This window comes from Lepisosteus platostomus, chromosome 10 (assembly GCF_059453375.1).
Source record: "Lepisosteus platostomus isolate fLepPlt1 chromosome 10, fLepPlt1.hap1, whole genome shotgun sequence".
Classification (NCBI taxonomy): Eukaryota; Metazoa; Chordata; class Actinopteri; order Semionotiformes; family Lepisosteidae; genus Lepisosteus; species Lepisosteus platostomus.
Genome location: NC_142620.1, coordinates 6,842,695 through 6,863,101, shown reverse-complemented (window position 1 = coordinate 6,863,101; position 20,407 = coordinate 6,842,695). Strand labels below are relative to the sequence as shown.

The following is a 20,407-nucleotide window of genomic DNA, read 5'->3' as shown; positions in this document are numbered from 1 at the left end:
GGGACCTGTACTGTAGAAACCAACTTGTCACGTTTTTACCTACCTTGTGATCCACAAATAAACCAATACAGAATTTCAAGAATTTATTAAAGAAAGACATACACACAATAAAAATTTAATACCGGCAGTGCCAAGATGTCTTACAGGCCCCACCATCAACAAAGAACCATACCTATACACTACAATTAAAATGCCACACACCCATAACTGGCAAAGACCCGATGCCATGCCTCAATGTAGAGTACAGTATAATACTTTTTATAATGAAGTTTTCCTATAGGGAATAGTGTAAGAAGTGTCTGCTCGTAGCAAGCTCTGTTTTCACCCCACCTCCTGTGACTAGCTCATAAAGAATAATGTGTTTCTCCTCAAAGCTTTCATTACAAGCATGATCATAGTTTTTTTTTAACAAAACAGCTGATTTAGGTCATATTGTCCATCTGCCTTTGCAAGCCTGGCTCCCTGAAAAGGACTGTTGTCCTATATTGTAATGACAACAGCACTACCATGTATTTTAGCTAATCTGTCCAAATAATTCCTCTCTCTATTAACACACAAACATGAATATGTGCTGGCAGCCAGCAAATGAACAGAAATCAGCGTTTATGTATTATTGCATTGTGCCTATTCTTTATTTTAAAAAATAGGTAAAAGAGTGAATTTCACACTCTCACGCTATATATGAATGTTACTGGCAGAGTTGGCTGTTTCTTAAAGAAAAATACAATCCTTTACATTTAAGGAAGAACTGGCATAACCCCTGGAAAACCGAATATTAAATTCATCCTTTAGTGTAGGAAAAAAACAATTGTACATAAATGCTACAAAAAGTATAGTAAATGCTTTGGCAGTAAAAAGTACTTACACTGCCACATCAATTAGTTAAAATAGGAATATATTTAACAAAATATCTTTACAAAATTGAATGCATGAGACTACATTTAAAGCATTTATTAAACAAGTATATATTGCACTAGAATCAGTAAATACCTGTGGTGCCCCAGAACACTGAAAATAGGAATACACCGTGTCTTAACTGAGGCCAGAAAGCTGAATATACAGAATGCAGGCATTTCAAAATACAAGTGAAACTATAAATTAGGAAATACTTGGGCTGTCTCCCTCTCCTTTACACGGTCATGTCACTGGTCCCGAGATTCATACAAAAGTTTTGCAGCCTGGAGAGAGAAAACAAAAGAAGAAACTTAACATACAATTTTCACGACTTTGCATAAGCCACGTTAGATTTTGCATTTCTGTGCACGTACAAAAGAATGTGCCTTCTGACAGAATCTGCTCTCACTTCTGTTCTAGTGGAATATGAAAAGGCTGTGTAAGCGAAAGTGTCAGGAAGCAGTGTAAGCATGCTCAAGTGCTTCCTTCAGCATTTCATACAGAGATCTACACTTCCTCTCAAAAATCAGATGCGTTCCAACCCTGTACAACAATCTGGTACAGAATTATTTTTTTTGTGTCAGCCTTCCACAACCACTCTTCTCACTCAAGTAATTGTCTGATCTCCAATTATAAAAAAAAATCTCACTTGTTTCTCAGTTGTGAATGATTTGGTTGCAGCTGTTCTGACTATACAAAGTAACAGGAAAAAGTGAAGGATTCTGTGTTAAAACGTAGAAGATAGAAACAGTAAGGAACCACCACACTGAGCTCCTGAGCAGGGGTCAGGGGTCAGGGGTCAGGCAGCAAGCTGCTCCTCTGGTACCTTGTGCATGGCCGCCAGCCACATGGAGGCAGTCTTCTTGTCATCTGCGACCTCCACCCGCAGCTGCTGTAGCTCCTGTGAGCCCACGGATTTATACTGGAGCATCATGCCAGCAGCCCTGGAGTTTCCCCCTACACACAACACACACTGGGGCTTAGAATCCAGGTTGAGCACAGACATTGATGAAATTCAGCTACATACAGCCTTTGCAGATCATGCCACTGCCTAAAAAGGGACTTGTACCATCTTTCAGATATCAGAATTTGAGAGGGGCTGGTTCTACCAGAGTTCTTTTAACACATCAGTGGTGTGAACCAAGTTGAACAGTTTAACAGACATCAAAACACAAACAAATCCCTAGGACAGCGTCTGAGGGTCTGAATGAACTCTGGACAATATGGAGTTTGACCAAGGATAGAACTGTCACTCAGAAGCACTCTACTGGGTGAAAGAGGTACTGCTAAGTCTGCCAGCAAATTTCTTTTCATATTCTCAACAAAGCTTTTCAAGCGTTTTACAGGCAATATATTTTGGAGTTAGCACACCAAGCAGAACAAAAATGAAGTGGAAGGAAGGAAATGCCCACTTTCATACACAGCTGCACACAAATAGGCCTTTCATGTTCATTAACGTCTGGTACAAATTTCTTATTTCATTAGAACTCCGTCCACCGATCATTCAATCTTGAGGTTTTTAAACTATGGCTTAAAGCACATAGAACAGAGTTCGTACACAATACATGCAGTTCACTCAAAATAATGCAGCCTAATACCTTCAGGGTGCACAAAACATGACACACCACAGGCAAGGGGTCACGCACTAGTTCATTTAATGAGATTGCCAAAGCCATAAGGACTAATTGGGAACAGAGAGGAACAGAAACTGTGCCCGGTGAAAATACGTCATTAGAATTAGCCTCAAGGTTTCAAGGGGTCAGTAGTCATCCAATTCTGCTGGCCTAGCATAAACATTGCTATGCAATGATCAGTTTGAGTGAGAGGACGCCACCTACTTTAAATTAGAACTGAGAAACAGATGGGCAAAACAAGTTACACAGTGCAAATGTAAATGTTTTGTGTGTATTTCTCTGCATGATAAATAAGCTCTCCTTTTTTTTTCCAGTGGGGTCAGAATACCAATCTAAATTAAATCAATTTTAATTAGATAAGATTGACAAAAGAGACCCAATACATGGCATGGGGAAAAATAAATAAAAATGGAACATATCAGTTCCTGTGTTGAGAAGCAGATCTACACGTCTATACGTACCGATCTATACAAATCTACACGTACCGATCAATTAAGTGCATTAGGATGAGTTAGTTAAATTATATCGGAAATCAAAAAAGGGACTAATGACTGTTATTTCCATTGTAGAATTCTTTTTGTTGGGAAGGAAAAATCATTCCATACTAATGAAGTTTTAATGGGAAAGCAGTAATTGAGATTCAGCTGAGTAGGGAGCAGGTCACCCCGAGGCTACAAAATGTCAGTAGGAATTCTCTCAGTTGACTTTCTGTGCAACTTTAACTTCACTTTACAACTCACACCGCAGAAATCCTCCAGCAGACAGAAGGCAATCTCATTAGAGGTGATGAGATGGGAGAGCTGGGGACCAGTATGCGGACAACATTGGAGCAGAAGTGTCACACTCAATTCCTGGATGGCCACAGTGTCTTCTGCCTTATGTTCCACCTCAGCTCTAAAGCACTAAATGCACCCAATTAACTAAATTGATTACGTCAAGATATCTATGCAGGTCCCAGAATGTTTTCTAGTCACTGCACTTTGAATCAAATGTGCCTTTGAAATTAACTACATAAGGTCTTGGATATTCTTAATATATCCAATTAACCAAATCTGATTAATTAAGCAACTAAGTGCACCAAGGTAGGATGAAAGCCAGAAACCTGTGGCCTTAAGGATTTAAGAATGATACCCTTGGATTAGATTCCAAGATTAAGACAGAGCTGACCTTCAGATATATACTGACTCTCCAGCAGACTGGTGTAAGTATGAATGTCTTTCTCTGAAGGCAGGCGACAGGATAGGCAGCCCGAAGACAGTAAAAAAGGAAGGTTAGGTTAAAGACATTACAGGGCATGCATCTTGAAAGAGGTCCAGCCAGCTCCTTCCCTTTGACACTGCAGACATGTTTACCTTCTGCTGTGCCATAACATTCATGGCCAATCGACTGCACTACAGCTGAGGCTGACCACTGCACAGAGACAGAACGAGGAGACCTGCCACGAGCAGGGCTCGAGAGTAAACAATTTCTGTAGTATGAATGCAGTTGTACAAAAAGGAAAGACCGCGAGTCTGTGATTATTAAGAATCTTGAAATATATCCCGTGTACCCTGGTTAGACAAAAACAAAATCATGCCTGTTTGTCAAACTTAGTCAGGTCCTGTATGAGCAATCATTCAATTAGGAAGAATTCGATTCCCAGAATGAGAGGCAATGTTAAATATGGAAAAGACAGCTGAATGTGGTTATTTACAAGCTAGAGGTTCCTCCTGGCCAGCAGCATTACAGAAACAGGTGCCATCAGTCAGATCCCATGCGAAGGAGAAGATTCTCAGCGATGTTTTGCTGCTGCCCTCCGTAGGACAGAGGGTTTGTGTGGTGCAAGAAGAACCAGTTTGTTAGTACTACAAATCGGACCTCAGGTAAAGCACTTTCATTCATACCAGCAGTCTTCCTTCATAGTGCTTAATATGAGCAAACATTACAGGCTCACCTCCAGGTGTAAAGCCCTCTGTCAACATCTGTATGCTAGAGATTCGGGACAGCTCCACTTCAAAGTGGCTTTCCCCATCCAGGAAGAGATACCTGGCAGGAAAACGGAACAAGGGTGCTAAACACCAGAACATTTAGGAAGAATCCCCAGCATCAGTGTAGCTCACAAACCACTTGTATCCATGGTGCCAAGGTGTTCTGAAACAGATGCACTCAGGGACAACCTTTACTGTCAAAGCTGAGTCTCTAATAACACCTTTTAAATTATTAAAATGAGAATAGAAGTTCTAAGAAATTTATAATTTTGCATGGTTGTCACAGGGAGTTTCTGGATGGTCTGGTTTGTTTCTGCCAGCAAGAATGATTAAGCCTAAATTTCCTACTATCTTTAACCTACATTTCAGCCAACAAAGTTTACCCTGACACGGCAAGATACTAACAAAATAGAACAAGTTCAAATATTCAGATCGTTCCCCAGTGGCAGGAACAGAACAAAGAATTATTTTGCGATTCCTGCAGCTGGCATAAAGTCACAAATCAATAAAATTAGTGTACTCTGCCTTACTGGTAAACATGACCTGCTGAGAAACTCCAGTCTACTGCTCCATGCGTAGCTTGTAATCTTTAACCTACTTCCCTGAGGATTTTATTTTGTCGTACTTCTGCAGCTGCCAAGCTTTTAATTTAATTTATTTATTTAAAGCTTAGAATTATAATTCTACTTAGCTCCATTTTTACCAATTATAATTCATACTACACTCTGAAAGGAGCATTAACTGTGGACCACTCAGTTTCAGTGTACAATTCCTCCACTAGAGGGAGTGAGAACGTCATAAGAAGCAACTTTGCAAACTGGATTGCAGAAAAGGGACAAACGTTGCTCTTGCTGTCATTTTTGTAATTCTGCTACAACATCAGAAATCAGAAAGGTGCTATTTTTTTTCACCTTCGCAGAGCAGTTTATAAAAGTTTCTCGTTGGCAGTAAACCTCCATCTAAAAATTATAATGCAGTCCTGTGGATCACCTTCAGGTACACTTTATAGGAGAGAAACTGGAAATACCCAAGACGTGTCGGTATCCACTATTACGTTTCCTGTCATTAATCACAAAAAGGAAACGTCTTTAGGTTATTAGCTTTCTGCACAGAAAATGAACACACGTACTTATTGTACATTAGCCCGAGGCACACAGAACTTTCTGCAAGGATACCTGTGATTGTTAGAGAGCCGGCACACCATGGTCTCCAACTTCCCCAATGTGCCCAGGGACACCAGGAAAGTGCCACCTTCGGAAATGCAGGGAGAAAACAAGTTTATAACACCTGCCGATACCCACCCACTCCACGGCGGGGTTCACCTGCTGCAGAGGCGTCAGTGCCTGACTTCACACTTCCAGAGCTGTTTCCAAATAACAGCTGCACGGAGGGAAGAAGATGGAGAGAGAAAGACACAAGGAGAGAGGGGGAATGCGGGGGGGTGTGACCGAAGCTCATTTATTCTTTTACAGCAAGCCATGGGTTACACTACAAAGAGCCATCATCACAGACAGAGCAGCTACACCACCACTAACGAAGGCTCGGGCTTTTAAAAGGTTTTTTTTTACCAAGGCATTCAACTCCAGGGTAACGACTTCTAAAGTCCACCAAATCATGCAGCCAAGCGGAAAGTTAAATTGATTTTTCATTAAGCCTGGATGCTCCGGTCTGGAAAACCCAGAGGGCAGGGCCTGTTTTTATCTTCCCAGACACACGGGGCGCATCGTGTGCACTGTACCAGCAAGTGGAAACTAGGACAGGAAAAAAGGAAATGCCCCAATGTCAGCAGAGCACTTAGTGCTTTTCCTGAGGCCACCATTATAGAGGAAAAAAAGGACAAGACAGCGGTCAGTGAACTTGATGGGAGCTCAGGTATAGATACACAGTGATGTGAATTTGTTCCTGAAGAGCCTTAGTCAACTGGATTCCACAACACACCTTCAAAAACACGATATGGGAAACGGATATGCAAAACTCGAGGGACCGTAAACAACCAGAGAAGAAAGGTAACAGTTTGGAGAAGTGCAGGCTTGACAGTCCATGAAGACGCCAGCACCTGAAAAGGTGGACAGGCAGCCCCTGGAGTTCAGCATGCAGCTTGCCTGCAGCCGGGAGGAAGCCCTCCCACCTCACCGTTCATCAGCACTTTAAGCTGCTTGTCATAGAACTCCATCTCCTTCTGCGAGACGAGGCTGCACTCCGCACACTGCCGCACAGGGTCGACGAAACACATCCGCGGCAGAGACACCTTCCTGCTGCAGCACTTGTCACAGAAGCACTTCCCACACCTCCGGCAGTGGTGCTGCGCACAGAGAGACACGGGCTGAGCGCCGACCAGCACAGCACAGGACCAGCCAGGCCCGGGCCTCTGCAGGCGTGCAGGTCCGGGGAGACCCAGACAGCCCCTGACTGACAGAGCAGGCACCATTACTGCTTTTCCTACCATGTGTGGTCAATCTAAGCATCACGTTGCAGCTGAAACAATAAGATCCCTGCAATGTTACTTTTCATTGTTTCTTTCAAAGCACTCACTTTCGAGGTGCCAGCCTGCATTGGAGCTGTGTCTGATGTCAGCGCAACGGCTATAGAAATGCCCTTCATCAAACCCAGATACAATGGAGCAGCCTGCGGCTGGCATTTCACTGGCTGCGATGCCAGACAGACGACCGATTTGATGACATAATCCTGCGCAAGTACCAGCTGACATCTTGAATGCAACAGCAACGGGGTTTAGAGTTTAGAAACTCACTGGGATTTAAAAACAATATAAAGGCAAAACTACGGGAACATTAACGGCTTTTGCTGCATGAAACGATGCATAACATTATAATTTTCTGCAGCCCAGTAACTATCTCTTTAAACAAAAGCTGTATCCAGTTCTCTCTCCAGCAGAAAACAGGAAGGAGAGGAATGAAATGCAAATGAAGTTCAACACTGCTGCGGACAGTATCAGAGTTGTGGTCCTACAGGAGGATATGAGGGTTTACACACTTATTTTAGTGTTAACAGTAGACAGCAGCATCAGCGAGCTTCAGCTTCATTTACTCTCCACACTGAAAAGTAAAAGAAAAACACTTTTTGTCTTTCTTTTTACTCTGGATATGCAATTGACCTCTTCCTGTTAGTTTCAATGCTTCACCTCCATTTTTAGAAAAGAACAGCACTTGCCGTGTTCGTTTTGAAGGGATATGAGATAAGCGAAATGGCTTTGCCGACTGTCTTACCTTTCTCGTGAGAAAATCGAACTTGGCATCACACTGCATACATCTTGGGCACTGAAGGGAAAGGAGATTCATTATGGCTGACACAAGGCTGCATGCTGGTGGCTGAAGAGCCCTATAATACGAAGAGTGGTGGCATAACTGTAAAACAACCATACTACACATATAGAACTTGTGGCACTTAAATTGAAAACCGACATTTAGAGAGCCTGGCAGCTTAAACAGCATGCAACATTGCTACACAAAGAAACAGACATCTGGAACTAGATTTCTTGCAATATTCACATCTGAATCAAACTCTGGTACAGAATACTCCTTTGATTCACTTTATATAAAAAAACAACACAATGCATTATGACTCTGTATGAATCCTCTAACCTTACACAAATAAGCCTACTAATGATGCAAAAACCACTTCGAAAATCAAATTTGTGGTCCCTATTTCCATTAGATACATTTCTCACCTTAAACAGTACATGTGTCCAACAAGTTCCTAAATGTGTTGGATGGGCTGAACGTCTTACGTCTACATTCATTCGACATTAAAGGGCCTGAGGCACAAAACTGTTAGCACAGTGCTAGCAGTACATTAAGGTTTTTAGATAAAAACACAAGGTGGTTTCATCAGGCAGAAGCTAGTGAGCCCCATGGTGATTTAATTCAGTAAACTGACTGACTCATTCATGCTTGTGTCTTACTGGTCTAAAAGAAATGAGCGTGCCTGATCAAACGTGTGCAAAGCTACCACTTTTGTCATCTTCCGAAGCCCGGTGCCACAGGGATGCTTACCCCAAACAGCTCTTAATAATTCACTTACAGACTCTTCCCATTACCAGGGCTACTTCTAAAACACTCAAATGTATCTGGGACCTAAGCTGACTGTGAGAATGATTTGTTATGCACCAGCAATTAACATATTCAATAACTCTCAGAACTAGGACACTAGGAAGTATAGAAAACATCCTATTCCTTGGTATTCCAATACCAAGACTAGATCATCAAACATCCATGGAAAACTCTGGAAAAGGGCCCTGTGGTACTTTCAGCACAAGTGCCCGGAGCCTGTGTGTGACTGACTGGTCTCTGGATAAACTGCAGGGCTTCACAGATCCAGGCACAGCACCCACAGAGACATATGGAGGGTTGTACACCATGTGACTTCTCCACAATCCCCTCTGAGGCTGTGCAAAGCTGGCAGGATTCTTGCTTCCTGTCATCACATGGCAGGAATTCAGCACAAACGGCACATTCGACGAGAAAAACAAGGGTGTTTACAGCTCGCTGCCTCATCACTGGAGAAAAACTGAGTCAGAGCTCTCTTCATATATTAACAAATAATCTGCACAGGAGGCTACATGGTGACGCTGTTTAAAATAAAAACCACAGCCCAGTATTCGCCAGGGAAGTCATAATGTGCTACAGGTAAATGTTTGTCCTGAGCAGGGACAGTTTGTGCACTCCCTTCCCTTGTCTTCAATACAGCTTTCTATCCAAAGTGCAACTTATTTGACTATGACAGCAAAGAAGGGCTCATCCAGCAGCCCAGAAACTCAAGAAGGTAAACATTTACTCTTCGGTCAGGCACATGATCTGATGCAACTCTGGCTCTGCAGAGGAAACTGAGCAACACTGCAGTCCAAGAAACACCTCACACTTACAGACCTTAATCAACTAGATGCCGAAACTTCATTTATGAGTCTTAAGAACGACATCCTGGTAAACAGCATCTCCTATAAATGACCATGACATGGTACACAAGTTTCCCCATTGCTTGTTCTCGTTTGTGTCTCTCGGGTTATCTTAATAATCTCCAGCTCCCTGACAAGACAGAACACCTCCACCTGCCTTAAACAGACAGCAGTTCAATCTCTTAAGCCAGCAGAGTCAGATGCAGTTGTAGTGCAGTCTGCGACGGAGATTAGGATACTTACAAAAAGAGTAGACCCTGCTATGTCCAGGACTCTAATACCTTTCATTACAGAACACCAGCTGGGATTATACGCTGTATCTTGCAGCACACAATTGACAAAAGCCTCTTATACTCAAACGGCATGGAAAACGCAGCAGACAAAATCATGGACAGATAAAAGGTTTCTATTTTCATAAACTAATGTGGCTCAGAATTATACTACTGTACAGACCATCACCTGTCCATTGGCCGAGTGCAGCAAGGATACATCTACCAGCTCTCTTTGGAGAACAGAAGCCTTCTTGGCCTTGTGATTTATGTCATCGTCATCGCGTACTTTCATTACAATTTTGGCAAAACAAAAAAAGAAACTATATCCAAGGACTCATCTATTCATCTCTTACTTACAGATGATTCTCACAGAAACAGATTTTCAAGGACTTAGGGTTTACTACGTGCCAGATAAAACAGTGAAGATTAAATGATCTATATTCTTTTGTGCATGTTTCCCATCAACACAAAACGGCCAGATGTTAGGAAAAGTAAGAAAACATGTTTGAAGACCGCATCTCACATGCCGCTAAAACTAAATTGCGTCCCATTTGCGTCGAGCTACCTGCAACAAACTTCAGATCCAGTTTGCGAATACAGAAGCAAACTAGCCGATTAATACTACAAATCTGCAGTCCATTTTAAATTTTAGCTGCTGTTGCATAACCCCGCAACGTGAACTGCGTTATTAAATTATTCTTCATCCGGGCTGAGTTGAGTGCTGGACAAACTGGACACAATCAGCAGAGGTGTAGGGTATTACCAAGTGTCAGCGTGTACGTACTGTATAATAAAAGGAAAGCTCTTAAAATCTTAAATCTATTTGCACAAATTATATTAAAATCGCCGCTACGCTACGAGGATGAGAGCTGAAGCACAACAATAACATGAGTGCGTATCGGGCTCACAGAGAAATGACAGCCGCGCTTGCATACCATGCATAGTTTCGTCATTCCTTTAAACTCGAGGTCAATTCAATAAAAAAGACGCATTGAACGTGAAACTGGAAAGCGAGGCTGTAAACTACTTTGCTGCTTTAGTTGTTTTTTTTTTGTTGTCCACCCCGTTCGCTACAACGTAGACAAAAAACGCACCCAGCACAGTGAGAAGTCGTTCTGCGTAGCTGCCAAACGCAACGCCCCGGACCCACTGCCTCTACCCCGTCAGCTCTCTCCCCCAACCTCACCTCTTTATCCGGCACCCACTGGGGCTCGTCCAACGCGAAAGGGCTATTGAAGGCCCCATTCTCGGGAACCATACGAAGCCCGCTCGGACTCCGGACCAGCTTCTTGCCGTCAGGCACAGAGGACATTTTTTTTTAACCCCACAGTATTCCTCCCCACCCGCACCTGGCAACGCCTGCTGACTGACAGCCCCGCCGACCAATCGCAACACGTCCGGCGCTCCGCCGTGGTGGAAAAAGATTGATGGCGACAAAAGCCAGTAGGACGAAGCCTTTCTGATCTGATCCCTCCCCCCTCTTCTACGCGAGGGACCCTTGAACTTTGGGTGGACAGAATGTTTCACTTTTGGCAAAACAACGGGGGTGAGTGTGAAATCTTGATGTAAAATCCGCCTAATAACTAACCGCCTAGATTTAGAAAAATACACTCTCTATTATTTATAATATTCCGTTTTAATAAATCACCTCAACGGTCTTTAATTAAGATATTTATTGTTTAGAAAATATTATTATTATTTTATGTCTCCCCTAAAAGAAAACAGATTAAGGTTCCTGAATGCAGGCGGGCGATTTCGGAAATTGTGATGTGCGTGTTGTTGTTGTTGACAGACAAGCTGCGTGCGTTAGCCGAGGTTGTGTACTAATCGTGGCACTGATTTCAATTGCGAATGGGGCTGCGATGGACTGGGACCAGTTAGAACTGAATCCAAGAGTGATTACGGCTGTGAAGAGAGGTGACTGTCGCCGCTTCTTTCTGGTTAATTCGTCTAGTACCGTACAAGTTAATTCGATCCGAAATGCAGGTTGGATGCTGAAATCGATTATCAGCGGAGAAGCTAAGATTTTCATCTTTCTGTACGTATTAAATTGCTGGAATGAATGACTGCATGGGAGTTTCTATTATTTATGTTTACAAAACCCTTGTAAAGGTCAGGAAAGGGTATAGGGACTAACTTGGCACATTCGAAGTTGTCCTCTGCCCGCTCGGCATGTCCCGATAACGCGCTGTAGGTGTTGGCGTCTCGTGTAGATATCCGCATGGTAGCCAGAAAAACGAAAACGACTTCTGTGCCTTTTTTCGCCTTTGTTTGATATCAGCGAACCTGAAGTCAGCGCGGGAGGTTCTGAGCCTGTCGGGAGCAGACCTGCAGCGTTTGACAAAGCTGTCCCAGTCTGATGTCCAGCAGCTTCACAGCGCTGTGGCAGCATCCTACTGCCGAGAGCCTCCTGTCACTGGTAAACCGTCTTTCACAGGCATGCGGGGTTTTCGTGACTTCAGTGTCTTAAATTCCTTGCACCTCTGTGTAGGGTGAAGAGTACCCCCCCCCCATCCATCACGCAACAGGACCAGCTGTAGTCACAGCGGTCCTTCTGTTTTAAACCTGCTTGCTTGCTCTAAAACTGACGATACAGGTCAGTTGTGTCCAGTCCTGGTCCAAGAGGGCTTATGTGTCTGTGGGTTTTATTCCAGACTCCTGAGCGAAACCAGCTGGTTACGATTTTAACTGGACCATTTTAACAGCTTCTCCCAGCTCTTCAGGTACTGCTGCTTTAAAAACACACAGAAAATGTGCAGACACACTTACCGGCCCGTCAGGACCAGTGCTGGACAGGCCTACTACACTGCAAGTGCACAAGTCATAAACTGAATTCCTGGGCACACAAGCCTGCTTAAGTTATATTATGCTCTTTGGATTAGGCTAAATTTAACACAGTTGAAAACCAGCTATTCTGACATGCTAAATACAGAGTCTGTGCAAACTGACTTTTAGGTTCCTTTGCTTCAAGCAGCTGTGTGGGCAGGAGCTGCGAGACTGTTCTGTGCTGGGCGCCAGGGCTGCACTGTGTCGGTTGCTCTGTGTCTCAGGATCTGCGCCTGTGGCTGGAAGGTTGCCGGTTCAAATCCCGCAGCCGGCAGAGGAATCCTACTCCTTTGGGCGCCCTTAGCAAGGCCCTTAACCCCAACTGCTCCAGGGGCGCTGTACAATGGCTGACCCTGCGCTCTGACCTCAAGCTTCTCCCCCTGTCTGTGTGTCTGTGTCTCATGGAGAGCAAGCTGGGGTCTGCGAAAAGACGAAATTCCTAGTGCAAGAAATTGTATAGGGCTGATAAAGTGATGTTATGTGTCTCCGACTGCCTTCACCTGCTCCTTCTCTGTGTGTCTGCAGCGTTGCAGCTGCTCCGGGGGGAGTGCCCCTCTCTGGAGCCCAGCCACAGGCTCTCTCTGGGCTGCCCAGTGCTGGACTCCCTGCTCAGGGGGGGCGTCCCGCTGACTGGTATCACCGAGATTGCTGGCGAGAGTGGGGCAGGCAAGACTCAGCTCTGCATGCAGCTGTGCCTGTCAGTGCAGTACCCCAGGGAGCACGGTGGACTGGGCTCGGGTGAGTTTGTCTTCCGCACGTGCAGACACAACGCACGCAGCCGAGCCACCCAGAGAAATCAGTGCAACTCCCAGTGAACACCCCTTTTATCCATTTTGCAGGTTTATAAGCTGTTTAAAAGCTGTTTTTTTCTTCACACATTTCTTTATGTGGATTGTTCAAAACAAGCTCACAGGCCTGAAATCCTCTGTACTTGATGTTAACTTATATTAAAGTTCCCATCTCCTAAAACCTGCAATTGATCAAAACTGCTATGCAGAGGAAGTCCTGTTTTCTTAGCTGCTTTAGGGCAGCCCTCTATATTGGTGATAAATGGTAAGAACATTCTCTCTCTGAGCAATGCACAGGTCCTTTGTTATTCTTTCGGAGGTCAGAGATAATGAGCATCATCCCATGTAGAAAAAAAAAATGCCCACAGCACGTAGTTTCTTGCATCAGCCCCAACATGTTATTTTCGGGAATTTTCACCTGCAGTCCTTGAAAGTAACTTCTTAAAAAATAAAAGGCATGTCCCTGCACCCAGCGCTCTCTGGACTGCCTCCTTTCCATCTGAGAGGGGTTTTAGTAAGTGCAGGTTGCACTGCAGAACTCTGAAGGGAGCGTGACAGTGTGAAGAGGCTGGGGACTCAGGGGCTCTGTGTGTTCTGGTTTATGTGCAGGAGCTGTCTATATCTGCACAGAAAGTGCCTTCCCCTCCAAGCGCCTGCAGCAGCTCATCTCCCTGCAGGCCAGGCTCAGGCCCGAGCTGCCTCCGAACCTGGTTACCAGCATCCAGTTCAGCAACAACATTTATATCGAGCACGCAGCTGACCTGGTAGGTGGCACGCAGCTCTTATGGGAGGGCCACATCTTACGTGTGTGCGCCATTCTTTAAACTTGGATACAGGCTGCTGACGGCAGAGCCCAGCTGCAGAGAGAGAAGGGTTAAAGTGTGCAGTGTTTTTGAGGAGCGGGGGGGGGGGCTGGGAGAGGGACAGGAGAAGTAAATGATAGCACTGACTCTAGGCATCTATAGTAATTGTCAAAAGTGTGTCATTCTGTGATAAATGGTAAGGTTCTAAAGATGCAGACATACTGCTGTTTTCACGACACCCTGTAGGAGGCGCTGCAGGTCTGCGTGTCGCGCCGGGTTCCCATCATGCTGTTGCGGGGGATGGTGAGGCTTGTGGTGGTCGATTCTGTCGCTGCTCTGTTCCGCTGCGAATTCGAGGCCAAGGAGGCCCGGGAGAGAGCGAGGCACCTGCTCGCCTTTGCCCAGAGTCTGCACCGTCTCAGCCAGTCCTTCAGCACCCCCGTTATCTGCGTCAACCAGGTAACCACCCAGCATCTCCCAGTACACCTCCCTGCTCCCTCTGCACCTCTGCCTTGCTGTTTCGTTGTCACTTCACTCTTATCCTTGTTCAGTTGTAGTGGGGTTGCAGCCCTGGGTTGTCCCTGTAAAATGGCTGTTAGGGTCAGGACACTTGCCAGGTTAGCAGAAATAACCTGAGAAGAGGCCATCTCAGACTCCCACAGATCAACTGCTGAAGCAATTTACAGGAAAATCCGCCAATCCAATATGAGCGTCCACGCTACCTACAGACACGGCTTCACTCCTGGGGTGTATCTGAGGCCGCGCTTTATGTTTTGGATCTTTCACCTCTCCTTGTGCAAGTCGTGTTTGTTGAAATCTGTCTCTTTATTAAGGAGTTGTATTTTCAAAAGCATGTTGTGTTTCTTAGAATAAAAGTCGGACCCAGGCTCTTATTTTTTATATCCTTTAGAACCCTTTTCCAGTGTTTAGCTGATAAAAGCAGGTTGACGTTCCTGAAAGGCTGTTGCGAGTGATCTGTTCTCCCCCCCTGTCCCTCTTCCCCGTGGGCTGTGCTGTGGGCTCCCAGGTGACGGACGTTGTGGGCGACTCTGATTCGGCGCGGTGTAATTTTGGGTAAGTGCAGAACAGTTCCTATTAATCTGCACTTTAATAAGGGATGAACAAGAGGTGGCATTCATTAAATTGGGCATTTATTGCCCATTAGAGAAGGTAAATGTAACATGTTTTTTTAACTTTGTGCTAAACATGTTCCACCCATTCTTAATCTGAATGCAATTTAAATTGTAAATATAGATCATGTCTCGGGGGCAGGAAGAAAAACCTGCAATATTCCAGTTTACCTTTTGTTTCATTAGCAAGGCTTTTTATCTTAGACATATTATAAATTTGTAGCACAGCTGGAAAATGAGTGTTCTGGTTTGTTTGTTTTTTTACATCTGTGATTAAAAGGACTTTCCTGTCCCCCCCCAGGCTGGTGGATCGTAGGGTGCTGCCAGCTCTGGGCATCACGTGGGCAAACCAGGTGCTTGTGAGGCTGATGATGAGCCCACTGTCAGGGTGGGATGCTGTAAGGGCAGAGGGCAGTAGCTTGGTATCCAGGCGACTGGAGGTGGTGTTTGCACCACACCTGCCCCAGGCTTACTGCATCTGCAGCGTGGGCAAGGAGGGGGTGAGAGGAATCGCTGTGCCAACGCAGTCTGCTTCAGCACCTCACATCCCCGGGACAGAGCCAGCAAACTGCACCACCGACGTGAACAAGGACACCTAAACCCTCCTTCTGCGCAACCCCTCCGGAGGGTCGATGGCTTTTATTTCTGAAACTGCCGCCTGTGGTTCACGTTTCAGTAGCGCAGGATTTGCGAGGACATGAGACTTTACAATAATGAACTAAAAATTGAGTTGAATACATTATGCAAATAAATTATTTTAAGAAGTGGGACTGGGATCTTGCAAAACCACACAGATCAGCTCAAGTCTGACCTGATACCTGCAATTTCTTTTCTCTTACACATCGCAAGAGCTGCAAGAGAACAAGTGACTATTTGTCTACTGAACCATAGGTGTTTGGAGAGATTCCAGCGGGAGTAGATGATACTCAAATGCATTTGCAAATGATGTTCAGACAGATGTTTAAGACTTCCTGTTTATTAAGGCGAGACCTGGAGGTCACCTGATGCCACTAACCAAACATTCCACCCCATTCTCTACTTGACTCGCCGCTACGTGATCTTTTCAACGTGAACAGGTGGGACCAAGCTGAAGGCTGGACAGATTGGCAGGGCTGTAATAAGCTGGTCTCAAGGGGTGAGTACAGTCTTGAAACTACTTGAACAGCATTTGCAAATGCCTTTGTATACAGGCCTGCTCCTATGCCTAACTCCCACGCCATCAGTGGAACACGCACTCGCTAGATTCTCCTCACCCACTTTTCCGCACCAACATGCTGCACTCCATGCTTCCCTGGAGCTCAGAGAAGCCTCATCAACACCACAAGCGTGCAAACTTTGTTTCAACCTTCATCCTAGAAACTGAATCGCACAGTGTTGGGGAAAAGGCATATATATATATAAAGCACACAACCCAGCATTTAAAGTAATGTATTTAGTCTTTTCTCAATATGACATACATCTGCAACACAAAAGTCACCACAGTAAAACGATGCAGCCAGCAGACAAAGCTGACCAGCCCATAGGGAGACTGCAGTGTGCACACGGCTGATTGCAGGTGGTCTCTTCCTCTTGACCCCTGCTTTGTTCTCACAGCAGCACATACAAGGGCAAATGGGAAAGGAATACAGCAAATGCACACTATGAATCAAAGCTCAGCAATACAGAACAGCATCCACTAAGAGAGATGGGGGTGGGGGGTGGGGGGACAAAGCTTTCTCTTTTTATTTTTCACTGAATACAGGTTATTTTGAAATAGTCACTACTTCAGGTACTGTCACGCTTGGAAGATCAAAGGTCATTCTGCCAATGTGTTAATCCCAAGGCCTCCCTATACCGGGAAAACTCATATCCTGAACAGAATATTTAGTACTTAATAGTTTGCAACTAAATTCTTCTTTTCTTCACTTTTAATTCAAAGCCGACCTTCAGTTACAGAAGGTAAATCTTCTGTCAGTCACTATAGCGTGTGGGGCTTATTTTTTTTGACAGATATTACTAGACACTAATGTGCACCAGGACTGCCTGTCTTGCAGAAGCTGTCGGTTGCAGAACTAGATACAATGAGAAGGCTCACATTTCAATAAACCTCTGTGGTTTCTAGTACTGTGTTGCTGTCACCTGACAGTAAAAGGACCGGGAATGTCTGAATGGGACAGATTCCAGAATGTTTGGAATACGCTGCTAGCCCATTAGGTTTAAGTCGATACGAATACATTACTGTTATTTTTCGCCAGGCAGCAACCTGAGGTTTCATCAGCCCTATTTCTCAATGTCCCTAGTCTGTGTGCAGGCTTCTTTCTGAAGGTAAAAGTGCATCTGCTGCCAAAGTTCATATGGAGAGTTTTTTTTTTTTAAATCAGGTGTCTAGAAAGTCGAATCTCTTCAGGCACAATGTGGGAAGAATAAAGGAAGGAGGAGTCCAAGGCAGAGGGACTGTTCTCTGTTTTTGATTGTGTGTCCTCCATCTATCTGGCATTCACCCTGCTCTGCGCTGCCACTGTTCAATGAATAAAAAGATCGCTCCCTCCGAAGACCCCGACTCTCTAGTTCCAGCTGTGCCAGCAGTCCTCTCACTAGTCACATCTTCCCACAGCGGGTGTCTTTGTCTCGATGGTCATAAAGACCCACGACCAGCCCGGGCTTGAAAACCCGCAGTGCAAGCGGAACTGCTCAAAGACCATATTTATCAAAAGCCGACTTCCAGGATCCCTTTTCCACCTCCATAGTCCCAACAATCTCTGGGATTTCCCTGCACAGTGTGTGGCACTCTGAGCTCGTTTTTTTTTTTAATGTAAGTTACTCTGGTGTTAGGCAGTATTGTTAAGTATAAAGACGGTGCATAGAAGGCCACTCTATTTAAGATATGAACCAGGCTTGGTTCAGTGAGCTGGTGGAGATACAACAATCATTACATCATATAGGATCCTACATTTTACTATTTTGCATTGTGGCCTTGAGGCATCACGGTCATTTGCACAAAAACATAGAAAGAACGCACACCCAGAAACTGTCCAGCAGAAGGCAGTAAAGATTGAAGTCATTTGCACAGAACGTGCCTAGAGCAGCAAAAAATGTAAATACAATCAACGCCCTGTTGTCATGACTCCGGATTTATCACTCTAACAGGGCCATAAAGGATAGAGGCAGCTTGCAAATGGTAAAAGAGGCAAAAATATGCCTTTTAGGCAAGGGCAACAGATCGTCAAGGCCTGAGCTCAGCCTGAGTAACTGAGTGTTCTTCAGTACCTAGAGGAGAGGGCCAGTCGCCTGAATCCACAGAGGCACTGAAAGAGAAACAGTGACACACAGTACTGGTTGTACTCTGTTGTGCTACGCTTTGCGGAAAACGATTCTACCATCAGCAGATGGTATGGGTTTTTTTAAACTGTTGAAAGAAAATCGTTAGGCGCTGAAAGACTACATGCGGTCTTCATCATAATGCCTTTCGAGAAAAAGGTACTTATTATAACAAAAACTGTTTTCGGGGGGAAAAAAACATTCTTTCTCCAAGTTATAGGAACACTCCACATGGAAGATATCCTTGTGAACAGCCTAAGAATGTTGAATAATCATATTGAAGGAATATTGAAGCCATGGAGACAAACCCTGAAGACGACAGAAATGACATCCAGAACCTTTAGTGTTCGAGGTGTTTCTCTATGAGCACATCAACATATTGATGTAACTAATTCATACGTCTACATATGGTGTGTTCAACATCAATAACCTAGGTTTTAAGTTAATGACTTAGTATATTCTAGTATTGTAGTATCTGGTATTAAGGCATGTGCAATCTAATATAAAGTAAGTGTAATAAGTGTACTTCTGAAGGTTATAGCATCTAAATGTAATAGTTGCTAAGTTTGTCTTTAACAAGAACCCATTCATCCGTATGTATTGGCTGCACACATAATTCCTAAGGATATATGCAAATCCCGGTGAATGCAAGCCTGGAAAACCAGCATCCTAAATTCCTCTTCCAAACAAAGATTAATGTGTGTTAACAATAAATAAAAAAACATATTTTTAATATTTGTTTTGTATTGTATTTGTATTTTTTTTGTAGCCTTAGTATTTGGAAATCCTGAGAAGCACACGCAGGGTTGAGATACCTTGAGGTGTTTTGATGCTGCGCAATTCCTCCTCTGCCTCGGACACAGGGCCCTCATGGTAAATCGCACACAAGCAAAACACCCGGTGCAACATCCCTGTTCTGTACAGCGGGCAGGGTTCCAGCTTGGAACAGCATGGGACCTCCCTCTAAGGCTGCACAAGCTCCAAAAAGGTTATAAACTAAAAGTGTTCATCTGATCTGTTGTAACACCCAACACAAACTTGAACTATTCCCTATGGCATAAAACAAAAACAGCTCTCCGGAAATTAAATCACATACCGTCTAGCTAGGTACAGTCTGAAAACACTGGGGACAGGAGGCAACAAAGGCTCAAAGAGTTCGGAGGGCTGGGGAGAGCAGCAGGGGACATTCGCTCTGTCCTGAAATGTCAGTGCCCGTCGCAGGAGGACGCCGCTATGTGGGATCACAAACAGGCAGGCGTGTGTGCAAAGAGACACCAACCAGAGCAATCCTCCTCACGGCTCTGCAGAACAGCACAGGCCGGCCAAGAGCAGCTCCTGAGCCAGGCAGACACGTAGACACCTGGCTCTTGAAAAACCCACGTGCAGTCGAGACGAGCCACGACGCTGGGCCACGAGCAATACCGCTGCTGCTTCCTTGAAACCAGCAACACAATTCTTGATAAAAGCAATTTGGATCAAAAAAAGGATTGCACTGAAGGACAATTGCACCGGTCAGTTTGAGTGCACAGTTTTTCTAGCGGGTCTGGTGGGGAAGAGAGGAAGTCCTGATGGTCGGTGAAGTGGGTCAGCTCAGTAGGAGAGGCTCCAGGACTGGTTCTGGGTTCTGCTGCGCGATAACCTCCAGTCTTCCCATCATCCAACTCCCCCTCCTGTTTGCCAGTCCTTGGGGCATCCTGCAGGCCCGTCAGTGCGCCAGGTCGGTTTGGCTGGCACTCAGGTCGCGACCTTTCTTCAGACTATTATTTCGTTCCTGTTGAGCCGAACACACAAACGCATAGTTTTTTGAAAGATTTTCGTTTAAAGTTTGAGAACATGAAGCAAAACAAAGTGAGCTTCGTCTTACAGGAGCCAAGAGATCAGTCACGA

At 44.7% G+C, this 20,407-nt stretch overlaps 3 protein-coding genes across 11 annotated transcripts in view; 1 reads left to right on the top strand and 2 right to left on the bottom strand.

Annotated features, from left to right (window-relative positions):
• Positions 1-68: 68 nt before the first annotated feature.
• On the bottom strand, positions 69-11,051 carry zfyve21 (zinc finger, FYVE domain containing 21). 2 transcript variants are annotated; one of them, XM_088647838.1, is made up of 8 exons: positions 10,863-11,051; positions 7,720-7,770; positions 6,629-6,797; positions 5,671-5,746; positions 4,462-4,553; positions 3,696-3,749; positions 1,721-1,851; positions 69-1,178 (listed from the first exon to the last, which is right to left on the bottom strand). In XM_088647838.1, the coding sequence occupies exons 1-8, from the start codon at positions 10,986-10,988 to the stop codon at positions 1,143-1,145; spliced, it is 735 nt and encodes a 244-aa protein (XP_088503964.1). In that variant the 5' UTR covers positions 10,989-11,051; the 3' UTR covers positions 69-1,142. The 2 variants fall into 2 exon arrangements, with proteins under 2 accessions (XP_088503964.1, XP_088503965.1); XM_088647839.1 differs by lacking the exon at positions 3,696-3,749 and having other exon boundaries at positions 10,863-11,050.
• A 47-nt stretch (positions 11,052-11,098) lies between these two features.
• On the top strand, positions 11,099-19,257 carry xrcc3 (X-ray repair complementing 3). Of its 2 annotated transcripts, XM_088647834.1 has the most exons (8): positions 11,099-11,222; positions 11,469-11,593; positions 11,958-12,095; positions 13,028-13,240; positions 13,900-14,054; positions 14,340-14,552; positions 15,121-15,167; positions 15,525-19,257. In XM_088647834.1, exons 2-8 carry the CDS (start codon positions 11,539-11,541, stop codon positions 15,820-15,822), a joined length of 1,119 nt encoding a protein of 372 aa, XP_088503960.1. In that variant the 5' UTR covers positions 11,099-11,222; positions 11,469-11,538; the 3' UTR covers positions 15,823-19,257. The 2 variants fall into 2 exon arrangements, with proteins under 2 accessions (XP_088503960.1, XP_088503959.1); XM_088647833.1 differs by lacking the exon at positions 11,099-11,222 and having other exon boundaries at positions 11,430-11,593.
• The window catches only part of klc1a (kinesin light chain 1a), a 41,079-nt gene continuing 37,307 nt past the window's right edge, over positions 16,636-20,407 (bottom strand). For all 7 annotated transcript variants that reach the window (XM_088647826.1, XM_088647828.1, XM_088647823.1 and 4 more), the window contains one exon: positions 16,636-20,291. In XM_088647826.1, coding sequence (XP_088503952.1) covers positions 20,226-20,291 — 66 coding nt within the window. In that variant the 3' untranslated portion in view covers positions 16,636-20,225. The remainder of the gene's footprint in view (positions 20,292-20,407) is intronic.

Coding starts and splice junctions, on each gene's coding strand:
- zfyve21 (XM_088647838.1), bottom strand. CDS start 10,988: ATGTCCTCTGTGCCTGACGGCAAGAAGCTGGTCCGGAGTCCGAGCGGG. Junction 7,771..10,862: donor AGTGGGTGCCGGATAAAGAG/GTGAGGTTGGGG, acceptor CTTTCCCTTCAG/TGCCCAAGATGTATGCAGTG. Junction 4,554..5,670: donor CGGCTCTCTAACAATCACAG/GTATCCTTGCAG, acceptor TTTTCCTGCCAG/GTATCTCTTCCTGGATGGGG.
- xrcc3 (XM_088647834.1), top strand. CDS start 11,539: ATGGACTGGGACCAGTTAGAACTGAATCCAAGAGTGATTACGGCTGTG. Junction 11,594..11,957: donor GATTACGGCTGTGAAGAGAG/GTGACTGTCGCC, acceptor GTTTGATATCAG/CGAACCTGAAGTCAGCGCGG. Junction 14,553..15,120: donor CCGTTATCTGCGTCAACCAG/GTAACCACCCAG, acceptor GTGGGCTCCCAG/GTGACGGACGTTGTGGGCGA.